This window comes from Siphateles boraxobius, unplaced genomic scaffold (genome assembly GCF_051911475.1).
Source record: "Siphateles boraxobius isolate OS27281-9 unplaced genomic scaffold, OSU_SipBor_1 18, whole genome shotgun sequence".
Taxonomy (NCBI): Eukaryota; Metazoa; Chordata; class Actinopteri; order Cypriniformes; family Leuciscidae; genus Siphateles; species Siphateles boraxobius.
Window position 1 is genome coordinate 5748535 of NW_027508788.1, and position 25392 is coordinate 5773926.

Below are 25392 nucleotides of genomic sequence, written 5' to 3' on the forward strand. Positions count from 1 at the left end.
CAAATAGTTCAAATTAAGTCAATTACAACATGACTGTTTTCTGTTTCAGCAGCGAAAATAGTTCAAAACAAAGATCACAGCAGAACCATACCACATCTCACAGGAACTACACTCAGTCGTGTTTCAATGATTCAGCGCTTTGAACGAATCGGTTGAGTCAAAGATTCAATTACCCATTACCCATGCCTCATCCTGAATGAATCAGCCGTAATGACTCAATAACTCATTCATTAAGACGGTCGCCTGCCGCCACCTACTGGCGGTTTAGTTTCAAAGTATTATTATTTCCAACATTCCTTATTTGTATCTTCAAAAAATATTTAAAACAATCTCATTTAATACAGTTGTAATTAAAAAAAAATGATTTAATTTGATTGTTAACATCCCTATAGTGTCTTATTATTCTAATTGAATGCATTGATGAAATTTGAGAATTTGAAATGAAAGATGGAAGGATACATTTAATAAAATTAGGGGGAAAATGCCCTTTATAAAGGTAAAAAAATATTCTGACAAGAGTGTTTTCCAACAGTGATGTAATGAAACACTGACAATTTAAGTTTGAAGGGAGTAAAGCCTCTGTTTAGGCTATTAAAGAAATGTAATTTTTGCCAAAAGAAGAACTTTTATTTTAAATTCATTTTAAAGGACATCTTGCAGGAAAAAAAAAATCAAAATGAATACATAACCTTGTATGAAAATACCATATGAAAAGTTAATGCAGGATTTAAAATGTTTTAAAACGACATAAGGGCACCAATTTAATAGATAAAGTGAGCGTTTCTTTTTTTCAGCTTTTTTTCAGCATCGCGTCATTTTACGTCACGCGAGGGAGTTGTGTGTGTGCTCTGCGTCAGCTCAGTGCAGAGTAGGTTGGCAGCGTAGCAGGCTTGTAATTGTATTGTATGGCTGTGGTCCGTCATACGAGTAAGTATGAACAGTTTCCTCAGCGTCTGAAATGTCATTGCGATCCAATTTTTTCATGTTGTTTGAATAGACCGCTCTCCCGCCTGTTACGTCACGCCCGTCACTCCCATTTTCAGATGCGGATGTAAAATGTTCTCACAAAAACGACTCCAGAAGCCAATGTAGCGTATTTATAAGTATATTTTAAAGAAAATCTGTTCCTACATTATTTTTCTATACATTGAATCGTTGGGTCCTCTAACCTGCAAGATGCCCTTTAAATCAGCCTACTTCAGTGTGATATGTTACCATATTATCATGCATAACACTGAGAATTTGAATAATTGTAATGTGATGATCAGGTGCAGATATCTAAATCAATGAATATCATATAGGTTCGGGCGGTTGGCGGGTGGATTATTTATTTTTAACAGCAGATTCGGGTGACTCAAAGTACACCAGATTAATGAATTTATCTTTAAAATGTAAAAGTATTTCTTACGGGGGTGTATCACCGGAACCCCTAGAGTTACAGAGGTCCACCAGGAAACACAGTATATGATGGTCTACGAAAAATACAAATTTAATTATCTTGTTATTAAAATATGTACATGATCTGGATTTTTCCACCTCTGCCTTGTTTTGAGTCAGGAAAAACCCTGACTAGGCATCAGGAAATACAGATCCATGACTGGATTGTTCATGACAGGCCGCTCAGTGCTTGCTTAACATGATTCAGATCATTGGCTGAAATGATCAGGGCCAACTTAAGAAAGCAGAGAGGGTGTACAAAACAAAAAAGTGCATATTTCTGAAGTATTTGGATGGCGCATTAATTCACAGTTTACATGAACACCTTAATCAGCTACGAAAGCTAATCAATCCATCAAGAGTTAATTACCTTAACCCAGTTTAGCTCCCTTTGAATCTTGTTTCAGTTGCTTAGAGACTGTGAATCTGTAGGCGCCGTGCAGAGCAGCAGTTCAGAGGCAGAAACATAACGTATTCGCAGTGGTGGACATTAACTAGTAATTTTTACTTCATTACTGAACTTAAGTACATTTTTCAAGTATCTCTACTTTATTATTTATCTTTAACTTTATTTTCTTTCAGAAAAGTTTTTCTTCGTTATTTCATACTTTACTCCACTACATTTGATAAAAAACATTCAGTTTGATCTGAGGAAATGGTCACCCTCTCTGAGACGAAATAGATTCTGATTTGCCAACAAGCTGATTCTTTTAATGAACCTGTTGAATCATTTTTGCAAATCGCGCTCAACAATTGCGAAATGGACTGAAACGATTGCAGCTGTTCTTAAACATTCCATGATCTGGTCAGAGCAAGTCTACATAATTCACGTAATTGTTCGTTCCTGACTCAAAATGTGTAAGAACATGTAAAAACTAAAAATAACATTAATTAATGCATCTATAAAATTGGTATGTTTGCATACTGTTCTTGAACCATATTTTAACCATACCATGTAACCAAATTTTGTACTGCTTGACAGTTCAGGCATGAAACTCTAACTGAACGCTGATTGGTTCTTCCAACGCCATGGCACCAGCCAATCAGAAGTACTTTCAAAACCACGTAACCATATACTGTATATTAAACACTAGCCTGAGATTGGCACATTGTGCGATTATAAAAGCTTCAGTTATTCCTCCTCCTCCCCAGCACCACCTGTAGAGATCTGTGTAGCAATGTTCAGGGAAGAAGGAGGCGGGAACCGGCGAACATTCAAATAAACTTTATTAAAATAAAACAAAACAAACTAAAATACAGCCAGCACCGGCATCGCGCCGTTCTCTCACGTCCCTCGGCTGTCCTGTTCGCCACAATCTGCTATGGGGGTTCTACCATTTTTTTGCAGCAGGCTTTCCTTTTGTTTGTTATTTTGACTGAGCTGAACAAATGATTGTACTTGCTCAGCAGCAGCAGAGTAGCAGATCTCGTCCGCCAAAATCAAGCCATGGATGTTCCATAACATGACGGATCTGTTTTAATTTTGGATGTTTATACTCATTTACAAGCATTTTGTTTTTCATCTTTTTTAAATACTATTATATATTTTCATATTTTGTTATTTTCACTTGTTGTCATACTTACATTTTCTGTAACCTAAATTGAATATTCTAGTATACTGAAGTTTAATGTTTTTATAATGTATATTTTGGTAATAAAATAAAATGTTATTTGCAGATCAATACAAATGAGTCATTACCACATCCAATATACGAATCAATTTCTTCATCCACTAATTTTTCTTATTGTAAGATGGAATATATAAATGGGCAAAAATATATAGACATGGTTCATCTATTAGTACTTTCTACGTTTAATACAATTTAATTAAAATAGGTCAAATTAAAAAGGAGTACTTGTACTTTTACTGGAGTAATATTTTATTAGGTTATCTGTACTTTTACTCAAGTGTACATTGTTCACCACTGCATATTTGTTTAGTTTTATCACCTGCCCTCACTCAGGATGTGCTACAACATAGCTTACTCAGACAAGAGTAAAATTTCAAGAGTAATACAGCAAATAGCACTAAATGCCTTTCAAATAGCTGCAGAACATCACAGCGATTTAAAATGCAACTCATTTACACTTTTATGTGCAACAATGGGAAGCAAAGCTGAGCAGGAAAACTCACACAGAGAACTGACCCATTCACCTGATTTATACCCAGTGACTGCCCCCAGCTGTTCAGATTGCCAGAGCCAAGACTAAGCATGCATAGCTGAATGCTATTTATTGGGAATTCACAACCATTAGCCAAAAGCCAAGTTGCCAATAGGGCTATGTTTAAAGTCAAATTCGCAAGTGTTGAACCCCGGGGAGCTGAAGCCATTTCAGACTTCATCAAATCAAGGTTCTCAACCTAACAAAAGGCTCTTATTGTGAAACGACGGCCAGCGTATTGATCAAACGGGATGTCTGACCATCTCCTTAAACTAACATATACAAAGAGAGAAAATGAAATAAGAGCACAGTAAAATCCCCTTTGTCCTCCCTCCAAAGCCGTTCAAAGAGAACAAATTGCCAGAAACTGTTAGATCCAACAGCCAGCGGAAATAATTCACAGCTTCATTGTGTGACTATTAAGGTCTGCAACTGAGGGGCTTCTGTTTCAAAATATTTTGTCAGGCCTTCAGTGAGAGATGAGCAGCACCGTCTGGCACTTTGTGTGCGGCCAGCACAATGACTCATTGTGGCAGTAGAGGAAAGTGGGCTTTTTGGGATCTGGAGAGAAGAGATATTAGTCACAACTCCCTGAACTGCCCCAATCTGGGTTCGGCGGCCCGTCTCGGTTCATTGTGATTAGCACGACCGAAGAACAAATGATGTCAGGAGCTTGTCATGTTCACTGGCCGCAACAGGTTTCTACTCATTTATGCCGCAACGGATTTTTCGTTTCAGCTCAAAGTAAAGATCTCATCATGTCTGCTGCTCATTTACAACATAATGAAAATAGTCTCATAAGTATCAGTGATCATGTGAACTAATGACCTGCTTTAGTACATGGTTGCTTTGACACCTAAAAGCCTGTTAAAAACTACATGTAAAAAACCCTATGATCCCCTTTTATAGTTATTGCATTTATCCATAATTATTTTTGAAAACAAGAGTCTATAAACTAATAGAAAGAGAAATCTTTCAGCTCCTAAATACGATTTTATACTGTTTAGTCAGGGTCATCAGCCCAATATATTTGTCATGATTTTAAGTGTATACGAGTTATACATAACCAGATCAATATACACGCTACATACATTACAATGCAAAACATTTTCTGCATAGAAGATAGGCAGAAAAAACATCTATTGAAATAATGATGATGTTGGCTGCTTTGACATTACAATAAATAGTGTATTTTTAGTTTAACCATGTTACATAAATGAGTAGTGAATAAGCAAGTACGGGGGAGGGGGGTTGTGGCCAGACGTCAACTTTATAAAAGCATTCCGGCCAATAAGCTGTCTATATCATCCTTTTTTTCCCTCTTATGTACATACAGTGGATGCCTGCTAAAATTACATACATCATTTCCTTTATTAATGATGAGGATTGCTTTAAACCTTTTGTTCCTCATAATTCCAGCCCAAATAGCATATATTCACCCACTTTTTCTTACCAAACGTGCATTTTTATCAAAGCAAGAAAAATGTCTGACCTCAAGGCTTCTGAAAAAAAGAAAGAATTCTGAGATGTTAAACTCATAAAGACTTGTGATAAACCGACTCAAGGTAATAAACGAGATCTTTAGACTACCTGCTGCCAGCATCTGGTTTTGTACTACATGCACATTGTATGAGTGTGGGTGTGTGTTCTTCTTGTAATAAAATGAGTGTAAGACTGGGATGGCACAGTGTTAGAGTGGGGAGGAGACTAAGAAGTGCAAAGACTGTCCAGCTGTTCAGGGTTTAAGTACTTCACCACTTCCTTGATCCCGTCTTTACAGCTCCTAATCTTACTGAAGTCCTTCTGCTTGTCCTCTTCTTCTTTGAACTTTCTCCAAGTGTCTATGCAAACAGAACAAGGACAGTTTATTCAGATTGCTTTATCGTACAGTGTAAATCAGGCCTGTCTCTCTGTCTGTCTGGGACTTCAGAATTTAAGCTGAAACAGCCAATGCACAGAAAATGTATCAAGAGTGACTTGCTGAAATAGTTAGACCAGTGGTGGGCCGTCAGGGCCAGCAAGGCCTTCTCTGCTGGCCTTAACACTATCAGAATCACTGACTTGCACTTTAATATATTTTTTCCTTGAATGATTATTAAAAAATGCACAGATAACATGTACAACAGAGTAATTGAAGTCTTTCAAAGTCTTTGAGGAAAGAAATTAGGATGATTTTGTGTAAAAAATAATCAGTAGTTTTGGTGAATATAATGCTTTTTTTGCACCCGGTTTTCCAGGGGTGAATATATTTTCTTTTACATTTTTCTTGGAAATGTATGATCAAAATGTTTTTTTTGTTTTTTTTTCTAAAACATTCATACTATTGTAATGTCTCACAAGGGATTATTGTAACCCTTGAAGGACAAGACAAGGGAGGCTCCGTTGCTGAACTTATAATTGGAACGCAAGAACCACTGTACACTAACGCACAAGCCGAACTCACTCGCTTGTTTCTCTCTACCCGGCCTTCTCCGAACTCACCGCATTAACCCTACAACTGCCGGTGCAAAATATAAACAGCAACATATTTAATTTAAATATTTCACAACAATTATAGAGAGTCTGTGCACTGCTACAATATTAAAAGTTATTAATTCAGGTAGGACACCACTGAAGGCCTAGGTGTGAAATGCACGGCCCGCCACTGAGTTAGACGGAAAATTTGTAAAAAGGAAACCAAAAATGTACATGTTAGACATTCAATTTCCTCTGGTCTCCTCTACCTTATCATATTTCCTGGCAGCTGAAAATACTCCTAGCTCAAATATTTAGTGTTGTCCCTAGTCTCTTTTCATGGCTGTTTAAAACACATATTAGGAGAGGAATAAGCTTACATTTTATTCAGCTAAAATGTTCAGTGTGTTCAATTCAAACTTAATTTTAACTATCAAAATACACATTTGAATGTCTACATGTCACATTTTGCAAACTAATGCGAAACTAATTTGGTGAAATGCAAAAAATTAAACAAACCCTCATCTAATGTGGTCAGCAAGATGTAATTTTCCGGATGCTCTATAAGGTCTTTCTTCTGAACATCACCTGTCTCCATCAGATGCAAAACACCTGCAAAGATTAGAAGAAAGTTTTAAAGGAATAACACTACAATAATAAACATAATAAATGGAGCGATTCCAAGAGCTAAAATAAACAACCTTATCTTGCAGCTGAGAGCCGGCAAAGATTTATAAAATTGCATTTCTAGGTCAGTGACTAAGAATTTGGATGAAATCTAGAAAAGTGAAAGAATCTCTATTTTTGCTCTCCAACAATAGTTTGTTCCAGGGGTGATAGAAATGATGTGCTTAACACGATAATAGCCTCGAATTACCAAACAAATGTAACAACCGCATAATTATCTATATTATAACTTTTTTACATCACCAACATCACCTTCGACAGTTTTCCAGACTTGCACCTCAACTTCAGTGGCTCCTTGTCTCTCGATGGCAATCATCCGTACTTTATCTTCCAACTGTGCAGCTGATGAGGGTTCGACTTTATAAACCAGGAGACTGTTATTGTCCTGAGCAAGATAGCACTCAGTCGTGTTGCTCTCTGCTTTGAGCTCTGGAAATGCAAGTTAAAAAAAACAACACACACTGATAAAACATTAGTTAAATCATTGCAAATATGATAACACTGATATGCCTACCTGGACAAATCTTACAGCATTTCCCCTCTATCTTTATGGGATGTTGGCATGGATACTGGTTGGGACATGTGATGCGCCTGCATTCTTGAAAGCCGTCCCTGCAGGAGCACAGAATGCACTCCAAGACCTTCCCTAGCGCCGGGTGCCACACGTCACCATGAGAATAGGTCTTGCCACTGTACACACAAGCTTAGACAAAGTCAGAAACCCTACATTACTTTGAAGGATATGACTTTATTGGATTTTGATAAGCAATTCCTCACATTTCCAATCAGTGGTGCATTAAAAGGTATTTTCATACTGTGCTTAAGCCTGGGTTATCGTCGTTCTAAACCTCGCTTTTAACCCTGGCTAAAGGAATGCTTCACACTTTAAATTTATTACCGGGGTTATATGCAAAGTTAGTATCGCTTTTGCGGTGTTAACCCCACATTGCGGTGCCAAACCTGTAAAATGGTGATGCGGTTACAGCTAAATGCTTAACAACAGACAGCCAATCGCATTCCTCATATTCACATGCTTTGTGCATCACAGAAACTCTATGTGTTCTATAAACAGTAGGCTATGTTTCAGCGTTTAAGGGGGAATATGTGAAATGGTGACATAAAACGTGACAATTGGAGTGAAGAGGAGGCCATTTTCTTCTTACCCTTAGTTCGAAAAGTCAATTCAGTATAAATTTGATAGTACAGTCGGGAATATATATGAGGATGCTCAATGCTAGAGCATTTATGTAAACAGATCGCATGATGTGCTCGTCCAATCAAAGACACTGACACCGCAAATATGCATATAAGAACGTTAACCTAGGGTTTAGGAATGTACAGTGTGAAACAGCAGCTTATAAATACCCAGGATTAGTTGTTAACCTGGGTTTATAAAGTGCATGACGTCAAAACCTGGAAGACACCAGTGGTTCACGTAAAATTTTCCAATGGGGTTTTTCAATCTATAAGTAAAATAAGGTCTGTTGTTTTTTATTAAATTAACATACCAGCTTCAAAATCCACGCTTTCGATATGGGTGTGTGTAATTTAAGTTGGAGAGCAAAGTGTATTCATGTTTTGTTTACCATAGACCTTATTTTACTTATAAATCCAAAAACCCCATTATAGTAAACACTAATGCTCAAAATAATTAATTGTTTAATTTAATAAAATAAGTTTACCCTACTCAAACCAATTTAGTTTAATCAAATTAACTTTAGAGCTTTCTTTTTCTGTCGAGTTCACAAAACGGACACATTTTAAGTAATCTGAATAGTTTTATTGTTTTGAGTTTCATACACTCTTAAAACAAAGATTAAGGTTATTTTCACCTGTATCCAAGGCTTTTCCATAGAAACTACTGCTTCTTGTTTGCATTCCATTGATGTGGTCTACAACAGTCTTTGCCGTTTTGTTCTCCGTTGTCCCTTCAAGACACACCACTGTGTGTTGTACAGACAGTTGTCCTGTTTGGCCCCTTCTGCCAGGAGACAGTCTCACTGGTTACAGTTTATTTTTAAAAGTTTTTACTTGGATTATCCAGTTTATCTCAAGCAACACTTAGTGCTTTATAATTCGCTATACAGCCTGCGATACAATGATCAGATCTTTTTTGTTGTTCCTTGAGTTAAAAGACAAGTAGGGAAGCATGCATTTTGTTTTAAGGCCCCATATGATTGGAACAATCTTCCTCTTTTTATCCGTTCTTTAACTTCATTTACAGCGTTTCGAAGGGCCCCCGTGGAATATCTTCGGAATATTTGTCTTTGTTTTTAGTTTTGTTTGTTTGACCATGCGCTTCATTGGTCATGTGTTCACTATTTCTAATTTTAATGTCTTCATTTTTATTCATTTATTTATTATTATTGTAATTTGTTTTTTTTGTTTTTTGTTTTTGTGTTACTCTTATTCCTTGACCTTGTGCAATGCTAGTTATGTGGTTGTTTTTCTGTCATGTTATCTATGTGGATTGTGTTGGGTGGGGTGGGGTTGAGCATTGTGAGCTGGTGTGTGTGTGTGTGTGTGTGTTGTTGTGTTTTGTTGTGCTGTTTTTGACAGTGAAATTGTCTCTGCTGGGGTTTTTTTGTTTGTTTTTTTGCTTTGATGTATTGGAGGACCCCCTCGAAAACGAGATGTTTCATCTCAAGGGGTTACTCCTCATAATAAAGATATGTTTAAATGAAATAAAATAAAATAAATAAAATAAATAAAGGCAGGGTAGGTAAGTCTGAGAAACTAGCAGAAAACTGCTGGATTTTGAAAGTATCCAACCGAGAAACTCCCACCCCCTTCCTTCTGAGCTCATTCCAAAGCCAGGCCCCCAAAACACATGAACGCGTGATGCCGACTGCTCAGCTGGAGGACGCGTTTACGCGTTTACCAGTGTTTAGCAGTGTTGGTTTCAGGAGAGTTACCATCGTGCATGTGGCTTGGTTTGAGAGTAAGAATGTTAAAAGTTTTATATTGCTGTACCCATAAAGAAAGTGCCATACCATGCTATTGTTAACATGCTAGTAAAATAGCAAGTTAGCAATTATTAAACTAGCTTGTTATAGCTAGCTAAGTTTATGCTAATAAAAATGTTCGCAATGAGGTTACATGAAAATTTAAATTAAATGTATGGATTAGTGTACTCAAACCTTTCAATTTAAGAACAAGTCAAATGTATGAGTACAAAATGAAAGAATCTCTTAAAAATGTTGAGGCAACTGATTGCCTTATATTTTTTTAGTTTTGCCAACTTATTCGGGTTTACAGTGTACTCATTCAGAAATTGCTATGCTATGTTATTAAAGCATTGTTTTACTAATTAGCAAGATAACATTACTGAATTAGCTAGTTCAAGCTAGCCAGGTTACACTACGAACAATATTTCATTTGAGATTACATGATAATTTTCAGTTAAATTTATAAATTAGCTAAATTAAATATTTCAAGTAAAGATCAATTAAAATGTATGAGTACAAAAAAAAATCTGCCGTTTATGTTTACCTAAACTGTGAATTTCTTCAATCTTACAATTTTACTGAATCTTACAATTTTTTGACCGATTACCTCAAATTTTTTGAGTTTTGCCAACTTATTCAGGTTTACAGTGTAAAAACCCATAGGAAAATCTTGAGGGAACCACTAGCGAACTAGTCCTCTGAGTTTTGACATCATGCCTGCAGCATTCTTTTTACCTAGGGTCAACTACTATATTCCATCTTCCGTATACGCAGGGTGTAGTAAGACCCAGGGTTAACTAGTTAAAGTGTGAAAAGCCCTATTGTTTACCTCTCTGATGTTTGCGCTGCAGAAGAATTTTAACAGTAGTTTCAGCAGCTCCTTTGAGGTGTAGTGTCTGCAGGTTGAGGCCTCTGGGAGACCCCCGGAGTGTCGATGGCGTGGCCCTGACTGAGCGACCCCTGACATGTTCCGGGCCACACTGATCCACAGAATGCCTCTTATGTTTCAAGACACATAAAATCAAATGTTGTAACTGCACTTGTTTAAATGTCATCCTATTAAAGAGTAGCATGAATGAAACAATAAAACACATTTTAAAGAGTCTCTTGAAAAAGAAAACACATACAACTCCTCTGTTCAATTGTTGTCCTCCATCCTCAAATGATGCAGAATGGATATCAATTGCACTTTCTGTTTATTAAAAGGAGACAGTGGCATTTATTTATTTTTTACCACAATAAGGGGCTTAAAATACGAATACAGCTTCTAACATCCAATTCTGTCTAAAATAAATCAATTCCAGCAGCCTTTGCATCCTATAATATAACTGAAATTGGCTACAATACTCTAAATTGGATAAAAGAAATTGCAAATATATTGTTACCTTTGCACACCAAGCAGCAGGTATCCGGGACTGACACTGGTGAGGAGCATGTAATGGGCTGACAGGTTTTCAATCCACAGAATATATTTCCATTCTTTAATGAAAAAGAATAAAAAATGTAAAATAATGTTAATTATGATGCATGATTTCATTTATTGTACATAAAATTGCAACCATAAACACAACATTTCTTAATGAAGACATTATTACTTGAAATGCTTTGTTGTTGTTTTAAATGTCTGTGTGTCTGTTACTGAAACTATGTAGTTATTTAGGGAATAGCTAGGAAATGAATGTGCAGTTACAGTATGACTATGGTGAACGCATTATGGTTTATTGAGCATTATATTAAGAAGCAGACAATTTTATCCAAAAGAGCATTACACTACTGTCTGAGCTACAGACATTCTGCAATTTTACCTTCTCTCTCACACTATCTTTTAGGACACTATACAAAATAATAAACTGTTTGAAGTTAGATTCCCATGTTTGCAGGTGCCATTCTGTTACTCCTGAGAGATGTACTATGGTGAATGGAACAACAATGAATGCAAAAAAATACTTACAGAGCAAGTACACATGACACACTGGTTTGACTGACGGGATGGGAAGAGCTCATGGTTGGCAAATGTTTCCCCTGTTTGATAAATGCTTCCATTATACCAACAGGTTTTAATGGGTGCCCGCAGACCAGCAGGAGTTCTGTGCTCATCTGATTATGACAATAACAATAATATGCATAAGTCAGACGGTTCAAATAAAAATGTACCACAATCATGCATTTAAATTAAATTCATTGAACTCCCACATAAAAAAAAAAAGTGTTGTAATAATACCTGCACAACGAGGACAGCACTGCTGTGAGTTAGTCACTGGATTTTCACATTGCAGAACAGGGCATCTGATGCTGTTGCATTTCACATGACCAGACTATACATACACCCACATGAGAGTAGACAGAAACACTGACACATTACACATAGTATGTGCATCTGACAAGTGCATGCACACAATAACAACATTAAAAGTAATGGGTAATTCATTAATGATCAGCTAAAAAGCTATGGCATATTAAAACTTAAAACAGTAAATTAGGCTTGAAAGGTGGATACATACTTCTGTGCATGTACAGCGCATGCAGAACATGAATCCAAAGGGCTCCAAATAGGGATGCCAGCTATCACCTGGCCTGTATGACTTCTCTTTAAAAGTGCATAACACACCTGACACAGCATGCAACACAAACACGTGATCATGTGATTACTGGGATTTACATCAACAATGTTGTCTATTATAAATGTTTTAATTTCAGTAATATTATGTATTCTGTAAATCATAGCTTTAGGTCATGACACTAATAGATATTTATTAAAAAGGCAATTCAAGAGAGTACAAATCAGTTGTATTGTAAAAAACAACTTCCCCCTTTGATAAAAAAGATGGAAATTCTTCTGATAGGATGATAATGTCATTAACACAGTTTTATTTGAATTAAATTGTACATCAAGGGGGAGTTATGATCATAACTGATTTGACCCATAAAACCTGGAAAGTCTTTTCACTGAACTGAAATGTTCACTTAAACCTACAAATATAGTGAGGGAGAATAAATACATAATTAGCAAACATGGATGGGGAGACCAAAACGACGTTTCACTGGTTACTGTATTTTTGTTGTTTTCCTTAAAAAAAACATAAATAATAATGTCATTGTTTACACATATGCTAATGTAGGATACAATGTCAGGGTTTAACGGGATGACCTATAATTTGCATTACTTTAAAAATACTGAAAGGCCCGTTAAACGGGAACTTATATTATATAACTTAATCACCGCATTTTCAATACAGCCACATCGCTGGCAGAATGATGCATCGAAGGGTGATGCCCATTTACTAATAAAATAACGTTATTCTTTGATGGAGTCACTTGCCTTTTCCTGGTCGTATAGCATCTGTTTCACCCTGAACGACGCATCGCATTGTGACCAAAATGAAAAGATGCCTCAAGTAGGTCATACTTTTCTTCATATTCCAGAAAACCGTGGACATGCAGGACTTGTCTTCTCAAACTTCTCCGCACTTTATAACTACGATGGTCTGTGGGAGTTTCTGAAGCGCCTTTAGGTTTGATCAAAAGCGCCTCCTACAGGAAAACCGACTTGTACAACCGTCTTGTACAAACATTATTTTAACACTTTACAATGAATGTTTAGTTATGAAAAAATGCGAACTTCTGGATATTATCAGGATATATGCGCATGAAATCAGATATTTAAAAAAATGTATTTTATATACTAAATAATAAAAGCTTTTATATAATAAAGAAACAAAACAAGCATGGCACATTTACATGTAAATTCTTTTTTAATTATGTAATTATTTTCTCGAGCAGCTTACCCGTTGTTAATGTTAGTCCTATTGTAAATATATTAAAATGAAAAGTGTGTAATGACAGTAATATATATATTTTTTTAAACTACACGTTGAGTTCCTACTCCTTTTTTCCTTTTTTTTTTAAATGCAAACGGTTGCAAACTATCAGTATAATGCAAATTTGGAGTTAATCACATGAAATCTATTATCCTGATATATGTTATGATATATGTTAAACAATATACTGTATATTATATATACTAACGTTATATATAAATGTTTTATTGTTGGTCCTGTTGTAAATATATTAACATTAAAATTGACAATGGTATAAAATAAACTACTCACTGAGTTACAATCAATTTTCAAAAATTATTTTCATTTTAATTTGTTCCTATTTCTTTTCTTCACTTTTCAAAACATTAACATTCCATAATGACAAATGCTAAAATATTCAGGTAAAAATATGAGATATTTTTTTAAAGTATACTTTCTGCAAATTACCAATCATTTATTGTATTGTGTCAAAACATTCAAAAGACCTAACAGCCCAACTCTTGCCATATAAAAAAAAAAGTAAAGGTTAAAAAAGGGTGACAAAATCTTGATGTGAAAAAGGATTCTTTGATGGAATCCCTCGAAAGGAATATACCGTTTATTGTCAGAGAAGAATATGAGATAAAACAAATGCCTCTAAGTTTTCAGCACATGATGAAAATAAATTTAACCTAAACTTTATATTTCTGACAGCAATGACATATACTGTTTATTTGTATTCAATACAAAAGATCACATTTTGTCGCCATCTTTCCAATATCTCTCTTAATAGTGATTTGTTGCAGTCTCTCTAGTAAAAGCAGATAGTAAAGCACCTGTTAATTTAGATTACACGTCTTCTCAGTTTCAATCTGTGCTGCTTGTTCCACTCTTTTCAAATGAGCCGTCCTGTACTTCCTTTTCATGTCCTTCAGAAGAGTTAGTGCTTCTTCATATTCTCTCTTACAAATATAATTCCCTCCTTTGAGTACATTACCTGCATAGAGAATATATGAAGTTGCATTTAATATCGTTTTATGAGCAATGCTGCATTGAATGTCAATGTATTCATATTAACAGTATTCTGGAGGTTCCCATGGCATATCCACAATCATTGCACTGAAGTTCATTTATGCCGCACAGCCCAACACACTAGAAATCTGTTAAGTGTTGAAATAATAGAGGAACAGCTGCAGAGCCAAAGAGAGCATTTCAAAGTAAACAGTGCCGCACAATCACTATAACATCTCAGTAGTGTTCTTGATAGTTGACCTGCTAGTTGATGATAACATTTAAATGCTGCTCCTGATGAAATAGCATCTTGACTTGCTTAATTACACTGGGTTCCATCTTGGTTTCCTCATTTTAATACATCCCCATTTCCAGAGAAATTGGGACATTTTGTAAAATGCAATAAAATCAAGAATCTGTGATTTGTTCATTCTATTTAACCTTTTTTTTAACTGACAAAAGTTCAAAGAAAAGTTTTCCAATGTTTTCACTGACCAACATAATTGTATTTTGTAAATATGAACAAATTTTGATTTTGATGGCTGCAACACACCACAAAAAATTTGGGACAGAGGCATGTTTACCACTGTGTCACTTCACCTTTCCTTTTAATTACACTTTTTAATCATTTGGGAGTTGAGGATACTAATTGTTGGAGTTTTGCAAGTGGAATATTTGCCCAATCTTGTCTGATACAAGATAGCCGCTCAACAGTCTGTGGTCATCGTTGCCTGATTCTCCTTTCATGATGGGTCATACATTTTCCATAAGAGACATATCTGGACTGCAGTAAACAGGCAGGCAAATCCCTTCTATGGTGCAGAGTGTCTAGAAACCACTCAGTTGTAGCACTTGCAGAATGAGGCCTGGCATTGTCTTGCTTCCCAGGAAAGATGTCATCTTGATGGGAGATTATGTCTCTGTACAATCCAAATATATGCCATGAACCATCTTTGCTTAAAAAGACTGAGAAGCACTTTTACACCCAAACACGATACCCTCAACTATTACCAATTCACCTGCTCATTGTGGACTGTTTCAAAAGAGTTGGATAATCTAATTTGGATAATCTTTTCACTTTTATTTTGTCTCTGTCCCAACTTTTTTGGGTTGTGTTGCAGCCATCAAAATCAAAATTTGTTCATATTTACAAAATACAAGTATGTTGGTCAGTGAAAACATTGGAAAACTTTTCTTTGTACTTTTGTCAGTTAAAAAAAGGTTAAATAGAATTAACGAATCACAGATTCTTGATTTTATTGCATTTTTCAAAATGTCCCAACTTCTCTGGAAATGGGGTTGTAAATAAGTGACATTTCAAAGGCTGCCATAAAATGACAAAGGAAGCATCGTTTACCTAAGGGAACTTTGCTTATTGTTTTCGTCTCCTTTATTTGGGCAAGAAGTTCTTCAACTTTTTCTCCCTTTGACTTCTTTGGTCTCAAAGGTGGCAGATTTCTAATCTGAGAAAAAAGAATGTTCCTGCTGTGTTATTCATAACAGATGACCCAGGATTCAATAATGGCATTAATATCTTATTCGGCGTAGATGATGACTGCACCGTATAGAGCCGATGAAAGACCACAAACCCTTTTCTCTCTTTCGGCGTACGGCTTCTGAGGAAGGTCCAGATTTGCTTTAGAATCTCTATACACAAGCAGGTTCTTGAGCGTGTGCTCCAAAACCCTTACAGCATGTTGAATTCCTGCGTTGAGAGAAATCAATGGCAACACGAACAAACAAAACGGCACTGAGTCAAACAAAGAGTTCAGGAAAATTCTTACCAGAAATCTTAGGCATTTCTGGCTCAGATGTGTCATCAAATAAGATTTCGTAACCAATCATTTTTTCTGGACATGCTTTACTGGCTTTCATTTCCAGGCTGGTTTGCTTTGGATCCTCCAGCTCTTCTTGGTATTCAGATTGATTTAGGCCATTAATCTGGAAAATAAAACAAAACAAAAAAGTTTTCTAACATGTATATCATACAAGTTTTGCTATGTAGATTTAGGTACAAAAAATTACCTCTGTCACAAAGAACGGCTCTGCATTTTGATTCGCCTCAAAGGATATGTCTGCACTTGACAAGTCTAAATGCCCCTGGCCCATGGCAATGTCTTCCTCATCTTCAATGCTCGTTTGAGACGATAAGCCAAATAAATTCATTAACCCATACTCTGAGGGTTGAGGACTATCTTCTCCAGTATATTTCTTTGGGCAGAGTGGTTCTGTAGCATGTTGATTTTCCATGATCGAAGGAAATTTTGGTATGTTTGGAATTGTAGTTCTCACCTGAAAATGTAAATTGAAGGTAAACTGCTTCTGAAAAGACTTTGAAAACATTAAGTGCTAAATCCAAACTTCTAAATTTGTGACACCTTTCTTTTAGGATTGACAGGGAGTTTAATAAGTCGCTTGATGTGATCCGTTGTATTTTTGCGCGTTATCTTAATACCCAGCTTGTCTTGAAGAAAACAGGTCAGCATTGGTGGGTCGCCTGTATTGAAAAACACAGAAAGAAGATGTGTTGGATTTTTTGTTGTTGTCAGATTTAGTTCATTTAATGCCCTAGCAATAAGCCTGCCTGAGGATGTGTGAGCTTACCACTTCTCTGTGTTGTCAAGGGGTTTGAGTGAATAACAAGCTCATTGAGCTTTGGAAACAATGCCACAGGCAACAATGCCTCTTCCTCAGCTATCTAGAGGGAAAATTGTCAAAAAGTTCTGCTGTCAATGACTTAATTCAGCTGTCAACGTTTGTAAAAAATCAAAGACACAGATACAAATACACAGACCTTATTGTTGGCCAAATTCAGATGACGAAGTTCCTGAAAAGGTAGACAGAGATCCATAGAGCATCCATCCTCCTTTCTCTGATCATCACAGTATTTTAAGGGACCAGAATGTATTTTAAGACGTGATTTGTCCTTCTATTGCATATACAAGTTACATTATAAAATGCTGATGATTTTGCATATACAAGTTACATTATAAAATGCTGATTAATATCAATTATAATATTGAGGAAAAAATGGATATGATTTATATAGAGATTCTGGAATCCTACTTCCAATGTTTTTTCTGTTTTTTGCTGGCTCCTGGTGATTTCAGAGACTTTTTTGCAAAGAAAGGGAAAAAAATGAGCAGAGAAACAATTAGTTTTCCAACCTAAAATGATTTATTATTATTATTATTATTATTAAATATACTAATTACTAACACTTTATCCTTTTGTCATTCGTCAGACTCTGTCCGATGTTCTGTGGCATAATGACTGTCTGGTCATCTTGTAATGTTGCCATTTGTTCCAAGAATGGGACTCCTGAGATACAATTTCCTTGTAAGTTTAGATGACAAAGCCTAAATGCACAAAAAGTAAGATAAAAACGAATTTAAGAAAGAATGTGAAAATCACTTAATTGGTTCCTAAACAATAAAATGCCAAATGTAAGCATCATACTTTTGCAGTTTCCTTATTTATTAGTTAATACGTTTATAAATTATAAATGTAAAAACAAAACAGAGCCCTCTAATCACTTAGACACATCTATGTTTACAGCGTGGGTAATTTCCTTGGGCTTAAAATTCTAAAAGGCTGTGCCTCAAGGGGTCAGTCTCCACCAAGAAGAATTAAATAAACTGAGACTGATTTGATGGGCTACCTAATGTTACTAATAACTGATTGCAATGAGTGCACATTTTGAAAATTAGATTTATTTAAATTTTATTCTTGTAAGAGAGATTTTGTGGTAAATTTTGGTATGTTTGGAATTGTAGTTCTCACCTGAAAATGTAAATTGAAGGTAAACTGCTTCTGAAAAGACTTCGAAAACATTAAGTGCTAAATCCAAACTTCTAAATTTGTGACACCTTTCTTTTAGGATTGAAAGGGAGTTTAATATGTCGCTTGATGTTACTAATAACTGATTGTAATGAGTGCACATTTTGTTTAGAAAATTAGCATTATTTAAATTGTTATTCTTGTAAGAGAGATTTTGTGGTAAATAATATTGCTATTTTGGCTAATTATTATTATATAGAAAAATGTAGATTATAAACTCAAATGTTCTTGCATATATATATATATATATATATATATATATATATATATATATATATATATATATATGATAAAGATTCCACTACATATACAAAGCACCTGCCACATGCAATCCAGGACTTGTCAAATGATCGGTCTTGTTGCATGAAATGAATTCATTTGAACTCTCCAGAAAGTTAATTTATGCCACATATTTCTCTAGAAAAAGCTTACTAACCTTCGTAAGTTAGCAAGACTGATAAACACTCCTGGAGATGATAATTTGTTCTCATCAAGCATCAATACTTCAAGTTTTTGAAATAGCAAGGAACCCTGTTGTGTGCTCCTGAGAAAAGGGAAAAATGTTCCAAGGTCATTTCAAACATTCAAAACTGCACTGAATCTTCTTGTGAAAACTTTAGGCAAAAAGTCACTTGTGACTTAATGCTCCATACTTTTAAAATAAAGGGTAAGCATAGCATTTCTAAGCACATATGCTACTTAGATAAAGTCTTTAAAATAAATGTTAAAGTCTCTTTTACTTTTTTTCTCCAGGGCAGGTACAAGGTCCAGCCATATTAAGTGGAAGCATCTGCAGTTGGTTTCCAGTTAGATGGAGCACCTTCAGACGTGCTAACAGGCCTAGATTTAATATACTTTCTCCTGATATGTTATTGAAAGATAAATCCAAAACCTGAAAGTAATAATGTCAAGCTTTTAAAAAAATAATCATCACAATATTCACATCTGCTTTAATCGTTCAAGAGCAGAATACGATCACAACCCAATATTTAAGCAAACTCACCTCCAATCTCTGGAATTCTTCAGCATGAATCTCAAAATTATGGAGACTGTTCAATGATAGTTCCAATTCACTTAGTGCAGGAAACCTGTCAAAAGGCTCTAGAAAAAAGAAAAGAAAAAATACATATATATATAATACATACACACTACTGTTACACAAGAAATATCAAAAGAATATAAAAAATATTTGATTACCTAAAGTTAAATGGTTATCAGAGGCATTTATGTAAGTAATGTGATCAAATTTTTCCAAACCCTCAAGTTTGACCTGTTTAAAAAAAAGAAAAATACTTTTATGATGTAATGGCAGATGGCTTAAACCATTGGTTCTTAAACAGTCCCCCTGTTAAAGAACCACTAAACTAACAAATGAACTTTAAATAATGTGTTTTATACTGGGCTTACCATTTGCAAATGCTGGCCACTGATGTTAACAGAACAGAGGTCGGAGGGCTTATCCACACAATGCAATGTAATCTGAAGTAAAGTGGAAGTGTGTGTTAGTAAGATATATTGACCATCAGAGTCACATGTGAAACCAATGAATGAAATAATGAATATCAGACCCAGTTACTAATGTGAAAGCATTCTTACTAAAAGTTGAGCATCTAAAGCGCTGCTTGCACTCTCTGGTCTTCCCTTTTCATGTTTCCCAGAGTGCACTTCGAACCATGATCCTGAAACGTTTTTCCTTTTTGATATTCCCTCTTCCAATGCATTTCTGTGTGCTACGAGCCAGTGTCCTGCCCCTTTAAAAATAAATAATACCACAGTGCACTGTTTAATAGATGCAATTATTTATTTTAAATGTTAAAAATATATAGGCATAGGTTTTCACCATAGTCCGTAATATTTTTAAATATATATATATTAATATTTTAATTTAGCAAGGGTGCATTAAATGGATTAAAAATGACAGTAAATAAGCTACTTTCACATTGTTAAAATAATTTCTATTTAAAATAAATGCTGTTCTTTTAAACATGAATAATAATCACCTTCGTTTCTTGGATGAAAATATGATCTTGTTGGGAAGCAATTTGATGGGTAACTTTCTCCATTTTCAAATTTGTAAATCCCCAGTCCTGTCATTTCCAGTGAGCTGTTATCTCCTAGAAAACAATAATGTAATAATGAACCATTAACGTTACACAGCAAAATAAAGACCAACCAAGCCGTTAACCAGATACGTTAAGATGAAGAACTATGTATTAACTCTGGAAACGTAATTTACATTAACTCGGAACCACTTCTAACGTTAGCATGTCTCTCGAATAAACATGAAGTCTGTTTCTTAGCAACCGTGGTTAAGCGATATGGGAAAAGTAGTACTTATTTTGCAGCGTTTACTGACATCTTTGCGATTTTAACTCTATAAAAACAGTTTGAAAATCTTAAATTAATAGAACAAAAACGTATTCAAGATCCCACTGAATTCATACAAGTGAATGAAACAAGTTCCACCGTGCTTATTGGTTCGGAACTACATATACCACAATGCACAGCGTGTATTTAGTTTCCTCTTTCGTCATATAATACCCAGCTCTGTCTGGAGGAAGCGAAGCATAGATACGAGATGACTTGAACGCACCAGGAGAGCTGCCTTACACACGAATTGAATTAAATTCAAACGGATTGCTAATGAGATGCAATGCACGGACGGTGAACTGTACAGACTGTATTTAATATTTTAATTTTAAAAAAGGTTTGTGGTGGTTGTATCGTTTGATTGAACAATGCATACAAGCGACCACTGAATCTTGACTAAATATGTCCCGTTCAGGACGTTTAAGTCGACTTAAATGGTTATTATGTTTATATTAATTAAGCAGGACCAGTATTTCCTCAAGAGGTCTCAAATCGAAGAAGTGTCTATATATATATATATATTCATGAACACTCCAAAAGTTAAAAGTCTTCTGCATTACAACGTGTCATACACCTATATGTTTTCCTACTTGTTTTTCTAGGAATGATTGATAGAATGGCGTCAAAAAGCTACCCAGAAGAACCCCAGCAAGCTCCACCTGCACGAACAGCATTATTCCAGCAGAGGGATGGTAAAACATACAGAATTCCTGCTCTGATCTACATCAGTGATGGTCAGACTTTGCTTGCTTTTGCTGAAGAGCGCAGCTCTCCACGTGACAGTGATGCAAAAGTGTTGGTCATGAGGAGGGGATTACTGCTAAATGGATCTCTACAAGTAATTAAAATATTCCCAGTACAATATATTTAAATGTATTCATATATAATAATATACTCTACTGTAAAAAAGTTTGGGGTCAATACGATTTTTGGTGTTGGTGGGGGTGGGAGGGGGTAAATAAGAAATTACTTTTAGTCAGCAAGGACGCATTTGATCAAAGGTGACAGTAAAGGCTTTTACATTGTTAAAGAGATTTTATTTCAAAGTAAATGCTATTTTTTTACTTCTTTTCTTTTGAAAAAAATGGTTTTCACAAAAATAATAAAAACTAAATCAGAATATTAGAATGAGTATCATGTGACTGAAATCTGCTGAAAATTCAGCTTTGCCATCACAGGAATAAATTACATTTTAAATGTTAAAACGTGTTCAAATGCAATCAAATAGAAGTAATTTTATAGTGTAATAATATTTCACAATATTTTGAAAAAATAAATGCAAGCTCGGTGAGCATCAGAGACTTCTTTTAAAAACATTTTTAAAAAATCTTACCAACCCCAAGCTTTTGAATAATAATGTATGATTTCTTAATTCGATATTTATATGCAATTGAATGAATTTTCATTGTGTGCAGTGGTCTCCTGTTCAAACACTCGCTTCTGCCTGTTTGCCGGATCATCGCACTATGAATCCTTGTCCAGTCTATGAGAGGAAATCCAAAACCATCTATCTGTTTTTTGTCTGCATATTGGGCAATACCACAGAGTGTCACCAGATTGCTACTTGTAGGAACCAAGCCCGACTGTGTTACATCTCTAGTACAGACTATGGCCAGAGCTGGAGCAAGTTAACAGATTTATCAAATAGCGTTATTGGAGATGAGATTTGCAACTGGGCTACTTTTGCAGTAGGACCAGGACATGGGATTCAGATGAAAAGCGGAAGACTAATCATTCCAGCTTATGTTTATTACATACACTGTAGGTGTTTTCCCTTTCATCCACTCAAAGTCAGGCCTCATTCTCTATCATTCTATAGTGACGATTGTGGCGTCACCTGGCAGATGGGGGAGAAAATCCAAATGAAATCCTGTGAATGTGAGATGGCTGAGATAATAGACTATGCTGATCAGAGTTATTTGTACTGCAATGCCCGTAGTACATGTGGCCACAGAGTAGAGGCTTTAAGTAAAAGCAGCGGGGCAGATTTTGACAACCCTCACGTTGCAAAGAAACTAGTGGAGCCCCATCACGGCTGCCAGGGTAGCGTGTTGAGCTTCCCCGTGCCCGAGCCATCGGAAGAAGGGGAGCAGAAACCAAGTGATTGTTTGACACAGTTGGACACAAAAACTTGGTTACTCTACTCCCATCCAACTAATAAAAAGAAAAGGAAGGATCTTGGAGTTTACTTGAATAAATCACCCTTGAATTCTTCTGGTTGGGGCCGTCCATGGATCATCCGTAATGGTCCCAGTGGATACTCAGACTTGACGCAGTGTGAGGAGCGGTTTGCCTGCCTCATGGAGTGTGGAGAGAAAAGTGAGATTGAGGAGATAGCCTTTGTGGAATTCAAGCTCAGTGATGTATTGTGTACTTGAAATGATAAAAGAGCAAATTAAATTCATTAGGACTTACTGTGGGATCTTTTAACATTTGCTTCTGGGTTAGATTTACATCTTTCTGCAGGATAAAAAAAATAGCATTTTGAAATCAGATTCAGCTCTTGAAATCATGAAACTGTCATGATATAAAAAAACTAAGCTGTTATTGTGATAATTTAAGTATGCCTTTTTTTGTACTGGCTTGACATGCTTTACCTTGTATTTATTTATTGTAAGACGAATGCCTTTTATATACATTGACTAGTTGTAGGAGTGAATGGTGGTCACAGCTCATTTGTATGTCAAATCTTTTTTGAGGGCATTCACTGAAATGAAGTGTAAAACTGTGCATGCTAAAATACTGATTATGCATGGAAAATAAAAACATAGGTTATTTATATACTTGAATATACATATATACTGATTTTAAAAATTGCCATTTGCTAGGTAACTCCTTAAAGCACTTTTTTTTATTGAATCTAAAACGAACGATGCCGTTCTAGTCTGATTGATTTTTATGTTAAACTGTTTTTTCTAGACCTTTTTTAACTGATTCACTTGGTTGGTTGAATGTAAAAATGTTTAAAAAAAATACATTTTCAAAAATGAAGATATTTCTCAATACCAACTGCTACTTGTGGTGCATTAGTTACTTTAGCTCGTATAGTTTACTTTTTTCTTTTCATTTTAATAGCTGTGTTGCATCTGTATTTGCCATACAGATTAATTTCAACCATCTGGTTTAGTTCAAATAAACTAGTGTTTTCATTTAAAGGACTGCACTGTTTTAGACTGGTGTCATCAGTTTCCATGAAACTTTTGGAATGATATAGATAATTTTAGGGTGGTCATCATTTTAATAAAAATTGACTGATTGTGTTAGATATAATCTGCAGCCAAATAGTACAATTATATAAGGTGGACATTATATTTTACTAATATATATGAAACGATTCTAAGTTTTCTCCCAGCTTGTGCATTGTTCAGTATCATTTCAGGGTGTGAACTCTTCAAGAAAGTGTCTCATTTTACAATTATATATTTTGTTATGTCTAGGGGGTGATCTTGTCAACCCTGTTACCATGATGTTGTACAGTAAACTGAAAACTGGATATTTGTAGAAATCATAGACCGTAAAAAAAATGAACACGTAAGCACACGGATAGGAGTGACTAAATAGGGGAGAGCGGGGCACATCCTAACACATTTTGGTTTTGGCTCAATCTTAAAAAAAATAATTAAGTTAGATTCATCTTTTTTTTACACAAGCAACATACACATCTCTGCTACAAATGAACACTTAAAGTTTTTTTCTACCTACCATTTTCGTACAGTTGCACTGAAAGTGACAGAAGTGCAAATGTTACAACTTAACCATGCAGGGTTAATTGTAACAGACAGAGGGGTTACTTGTAACACTTGTGTGTAACACATAATTCAGTACTATTTTATCTGTATAGTTTGATATTGTTTGTGCATCTGTATAGATAGATATCCATGCATCCATACCTCATCCAATCATCCTTCTATTATGCATCAATATCATGGATAGGGTTTTTTTTTAAATAGTTTTGCAATAATAAATAAATAAAATCATCAAATATTGTAATTGCAATTTAATTATATTTGTGTGTGGCATATGCATGCAAAATTATTATTATTAATAAAATTAACAGTAATAATAATAAAAACAAGCTTAAAATCACATTTTAAAGGGTTTATTGCATGAAAAACAGGCTATTTTTAAATAAATAAGTATCAATGCATAATAAAACATTTTTTAATTAATTCCAACATTGTTTGTGAAAGTCCAACAAAGTTAAATATATAAATAAATACTGAAACCTGAAAAAAGTTGTGTGGCTCCCTGTTTTCATTTCATTATCATTGTACACTCGGCGGCTTAGTTGTAACACTGTGCTACAACTAACCCTGCTGTGTAAAACATATTGTAAGCCTAGCTAACAGTTGCTAGGAGTTGCTGATATGTTTCAAAATTTAAAATATATATATATGTTTTAGCCAACAAGACAGTGATTAAGGTAATATAAAGTTCGATTTACACACCCAACAGAAACCAAAAAAATGTATGATGAAAAAATTTCTATATCCACAGTAAAAAACGCAGTGTCAAATTAACACTTAAAGTGTTAATTTTAACACTACTCCAGATCATATATGGTCCCACTCTATCTAGAGTAAAAAGTACACTGTTTGTAGTGTTTAATTTACAGTGTTAATATAGCACCGTACAGTGTAGAAAAATTACACTGCGAGTGTCAAGTGTTACACTTACAATTTTTA

At 35.2% G+C, this 25392-nt stretch overlaps 3 protein-coding genes across 9 annotated transcripts; 1 reads left to right on the top strand and 2 right to left on the bottom strand.

Annotated features, from left to right (window-relative positions):
• Positions 1 to 3299: 3299 nt before the first annotated feature.
• Positions 3300 to 13193, bottom strand: chrdl2 (chordin-like 2). 2 transcript variants are annotated; one of them, XM_077233045.1, is made up of 11 exons: positions 13009 to 13193; positions 12191 to 12297; positions 11911 to 12004; positions 11641 to 11786; positions 11075 to 11168; positions 10817 to 10881; positions 10519 to 10687; positions 7256 to 7444; positions 6994 to 7170; positions 6574 to 6666; positions 3300 to 5441 (listed from the first exon to the last, which is right to left on the bottom strand). In XM_077233045.1, exons 1-11 carry the CDS (start codon positions 13124 to 13126, stop codon positions 5308 to 5310), a joined length of 1386 nt encoding a protein of 461 aa, XP_077089160.1. In that variant the 5' UTR covers positions 13127 to 13193; the 3' UTR covers positions 3300 to 5307. The 2 variants fall into 2 exon arrangements, with proteins under 2 accessions (XP_077089160.1, XP_077089159.1); XM_077233044.1 differs by having other exon boundaries at positions 12191 to 12303; positions 13009 to 13162.
• An 861-nt stretch (positions 13194 to 14054) lies between these two features.
• On the bottom strand, positions 14055 to 21436 carry xrra1 (X-ray radiation resistance associated 1). 5 transcript variants are annotated; one of them, XM_077233029.1, is made up of 18 exons: positions 21298 to 21436; positions 20338 to 20451; positions 19934 to 20088; positions 19745 to 19816; positions 19535 to 19607; positions 19341 to 19438; positions 19078 to 19229; positions 18774 to 18881; positions 17717 to 17856; positions 17564 to 17610; positions 17292 to 17426; positions 17102 to 17195; positions 16876 to 16994; positions 16523 to 16789; positions 16282 to 16438; positions 16087 to 16202; positions 15855 to 15960; positions 14055 to 14483 (listed from the first exon to the last, which is right to left on the bottom strand). In XM_077233029.1, the coding sequence occupies exons 2-18, from the start codon at positions 20429 to 20431 to the stop codon at positions 14326 to 14328; spliced, it is 2091 nt and encodes a 696-aa protein (XP_077089144.1). In that variant the 5' UTR covers positions 20432 to 20451; positions 21298 to 21436; the 3' UTR covers positions 14055 to 14325. The 5 variants fall into 5 exon arrangements, with proteins under 5 accessions (XP_077089144.1, XP_077089142.1, XP_077089145.1 ...); XM_077233027.1 differs by lacking the exon at positions 21298 to 21436 and adding an exon at positions 20574 to 20826; XM_077233030.1 differs by lacking the exon at positions 21298 to 21436 and having other exon boundaries at positions 18774 to 18878; positions 20338 to 20554.
• neu3.1 (sialidase 3 (membrane sialidase), tandem duplicate 1) lies at positions 20869 to 24942 on the top strand. 2 transcript variants are annotated; one of them, XM_077233032.1, is made up of 3 exons: positions 20869 to 21001; positions 21310 to 21545; positions 22123 to 24942. In XM_077233032.1, the coding sequence occupies exons 1-3, from the start codon at positions 20986 to 20988 to the stop codon at positions 23083 to 23085; spliced, it is 1215 nt and encodes a 404-aa protein (XP_077089147.1). In that variant the 5' UTR covers positions 20869 to 20985; the 3' UTR covers positions 23086 to 24942. The 2 variants fall into 2 exon arrangements, with proteins under 2 accessions (XP_077089147.1, XP_077089148.1); XM_077233033.1 differs by having other exon boundaries at positions 20873 to 21044.
• The last annotated feature ends 450 nt before the right edge of the window (positions 24943 to 25392 follow it).

Coding starts and splice junctions, on each gene's coding strand:
- chrdl2 (XM_077233044.1), bottom strand. CDS start 13,126: ATGTCCACGGTTTTCTGGAATATGAAGAAAAGTATGACCTACTTGAGG. Junction 12,304..13,008: donor TGCTATACGACCAGGAAAAG/GCAAGTGACTCC, acceptor TGTTGCATGCTG/TGTCAGGTGTGTTATGCACT. Junction 11,787..11,910: donor GTGCTGTCCTCGTTGTGCAG/GTATTATTACAA, acceptor TGTCATAATCAG/ATGAGCACAGAACTCCTGCT.
- xrra1 (XM_077233029.1), bottom strand. CDS start 20,431: ATGACAGGACTGGGGATTTACAAATTTGAAAATGGAGAAAGTTACCCA. Junction 19,230..19,340: donor AAGAATTCCAGAGATTGGAG/GTGAGTTTGCTT, acceptor TATTACTTTCAG/GTTTTGGATTTATCTTTCAA. Junction 17,611..17,716: donor GAATGACAAAAGGATAAAGT/GTTAGTAATTAG, acceptor TTTGCAAAAAAG/TCTCTGAAATCACCAGGAGC.
- neu3.1 (XM_077233032.1), top strand. Junction 21,546..22,122: donor TGCTAAATGGATCTCTACAA/GTAATTAAAATA, acceptor CATTGTGTGCAG/TGGTCTCCTGTTCAAACACT.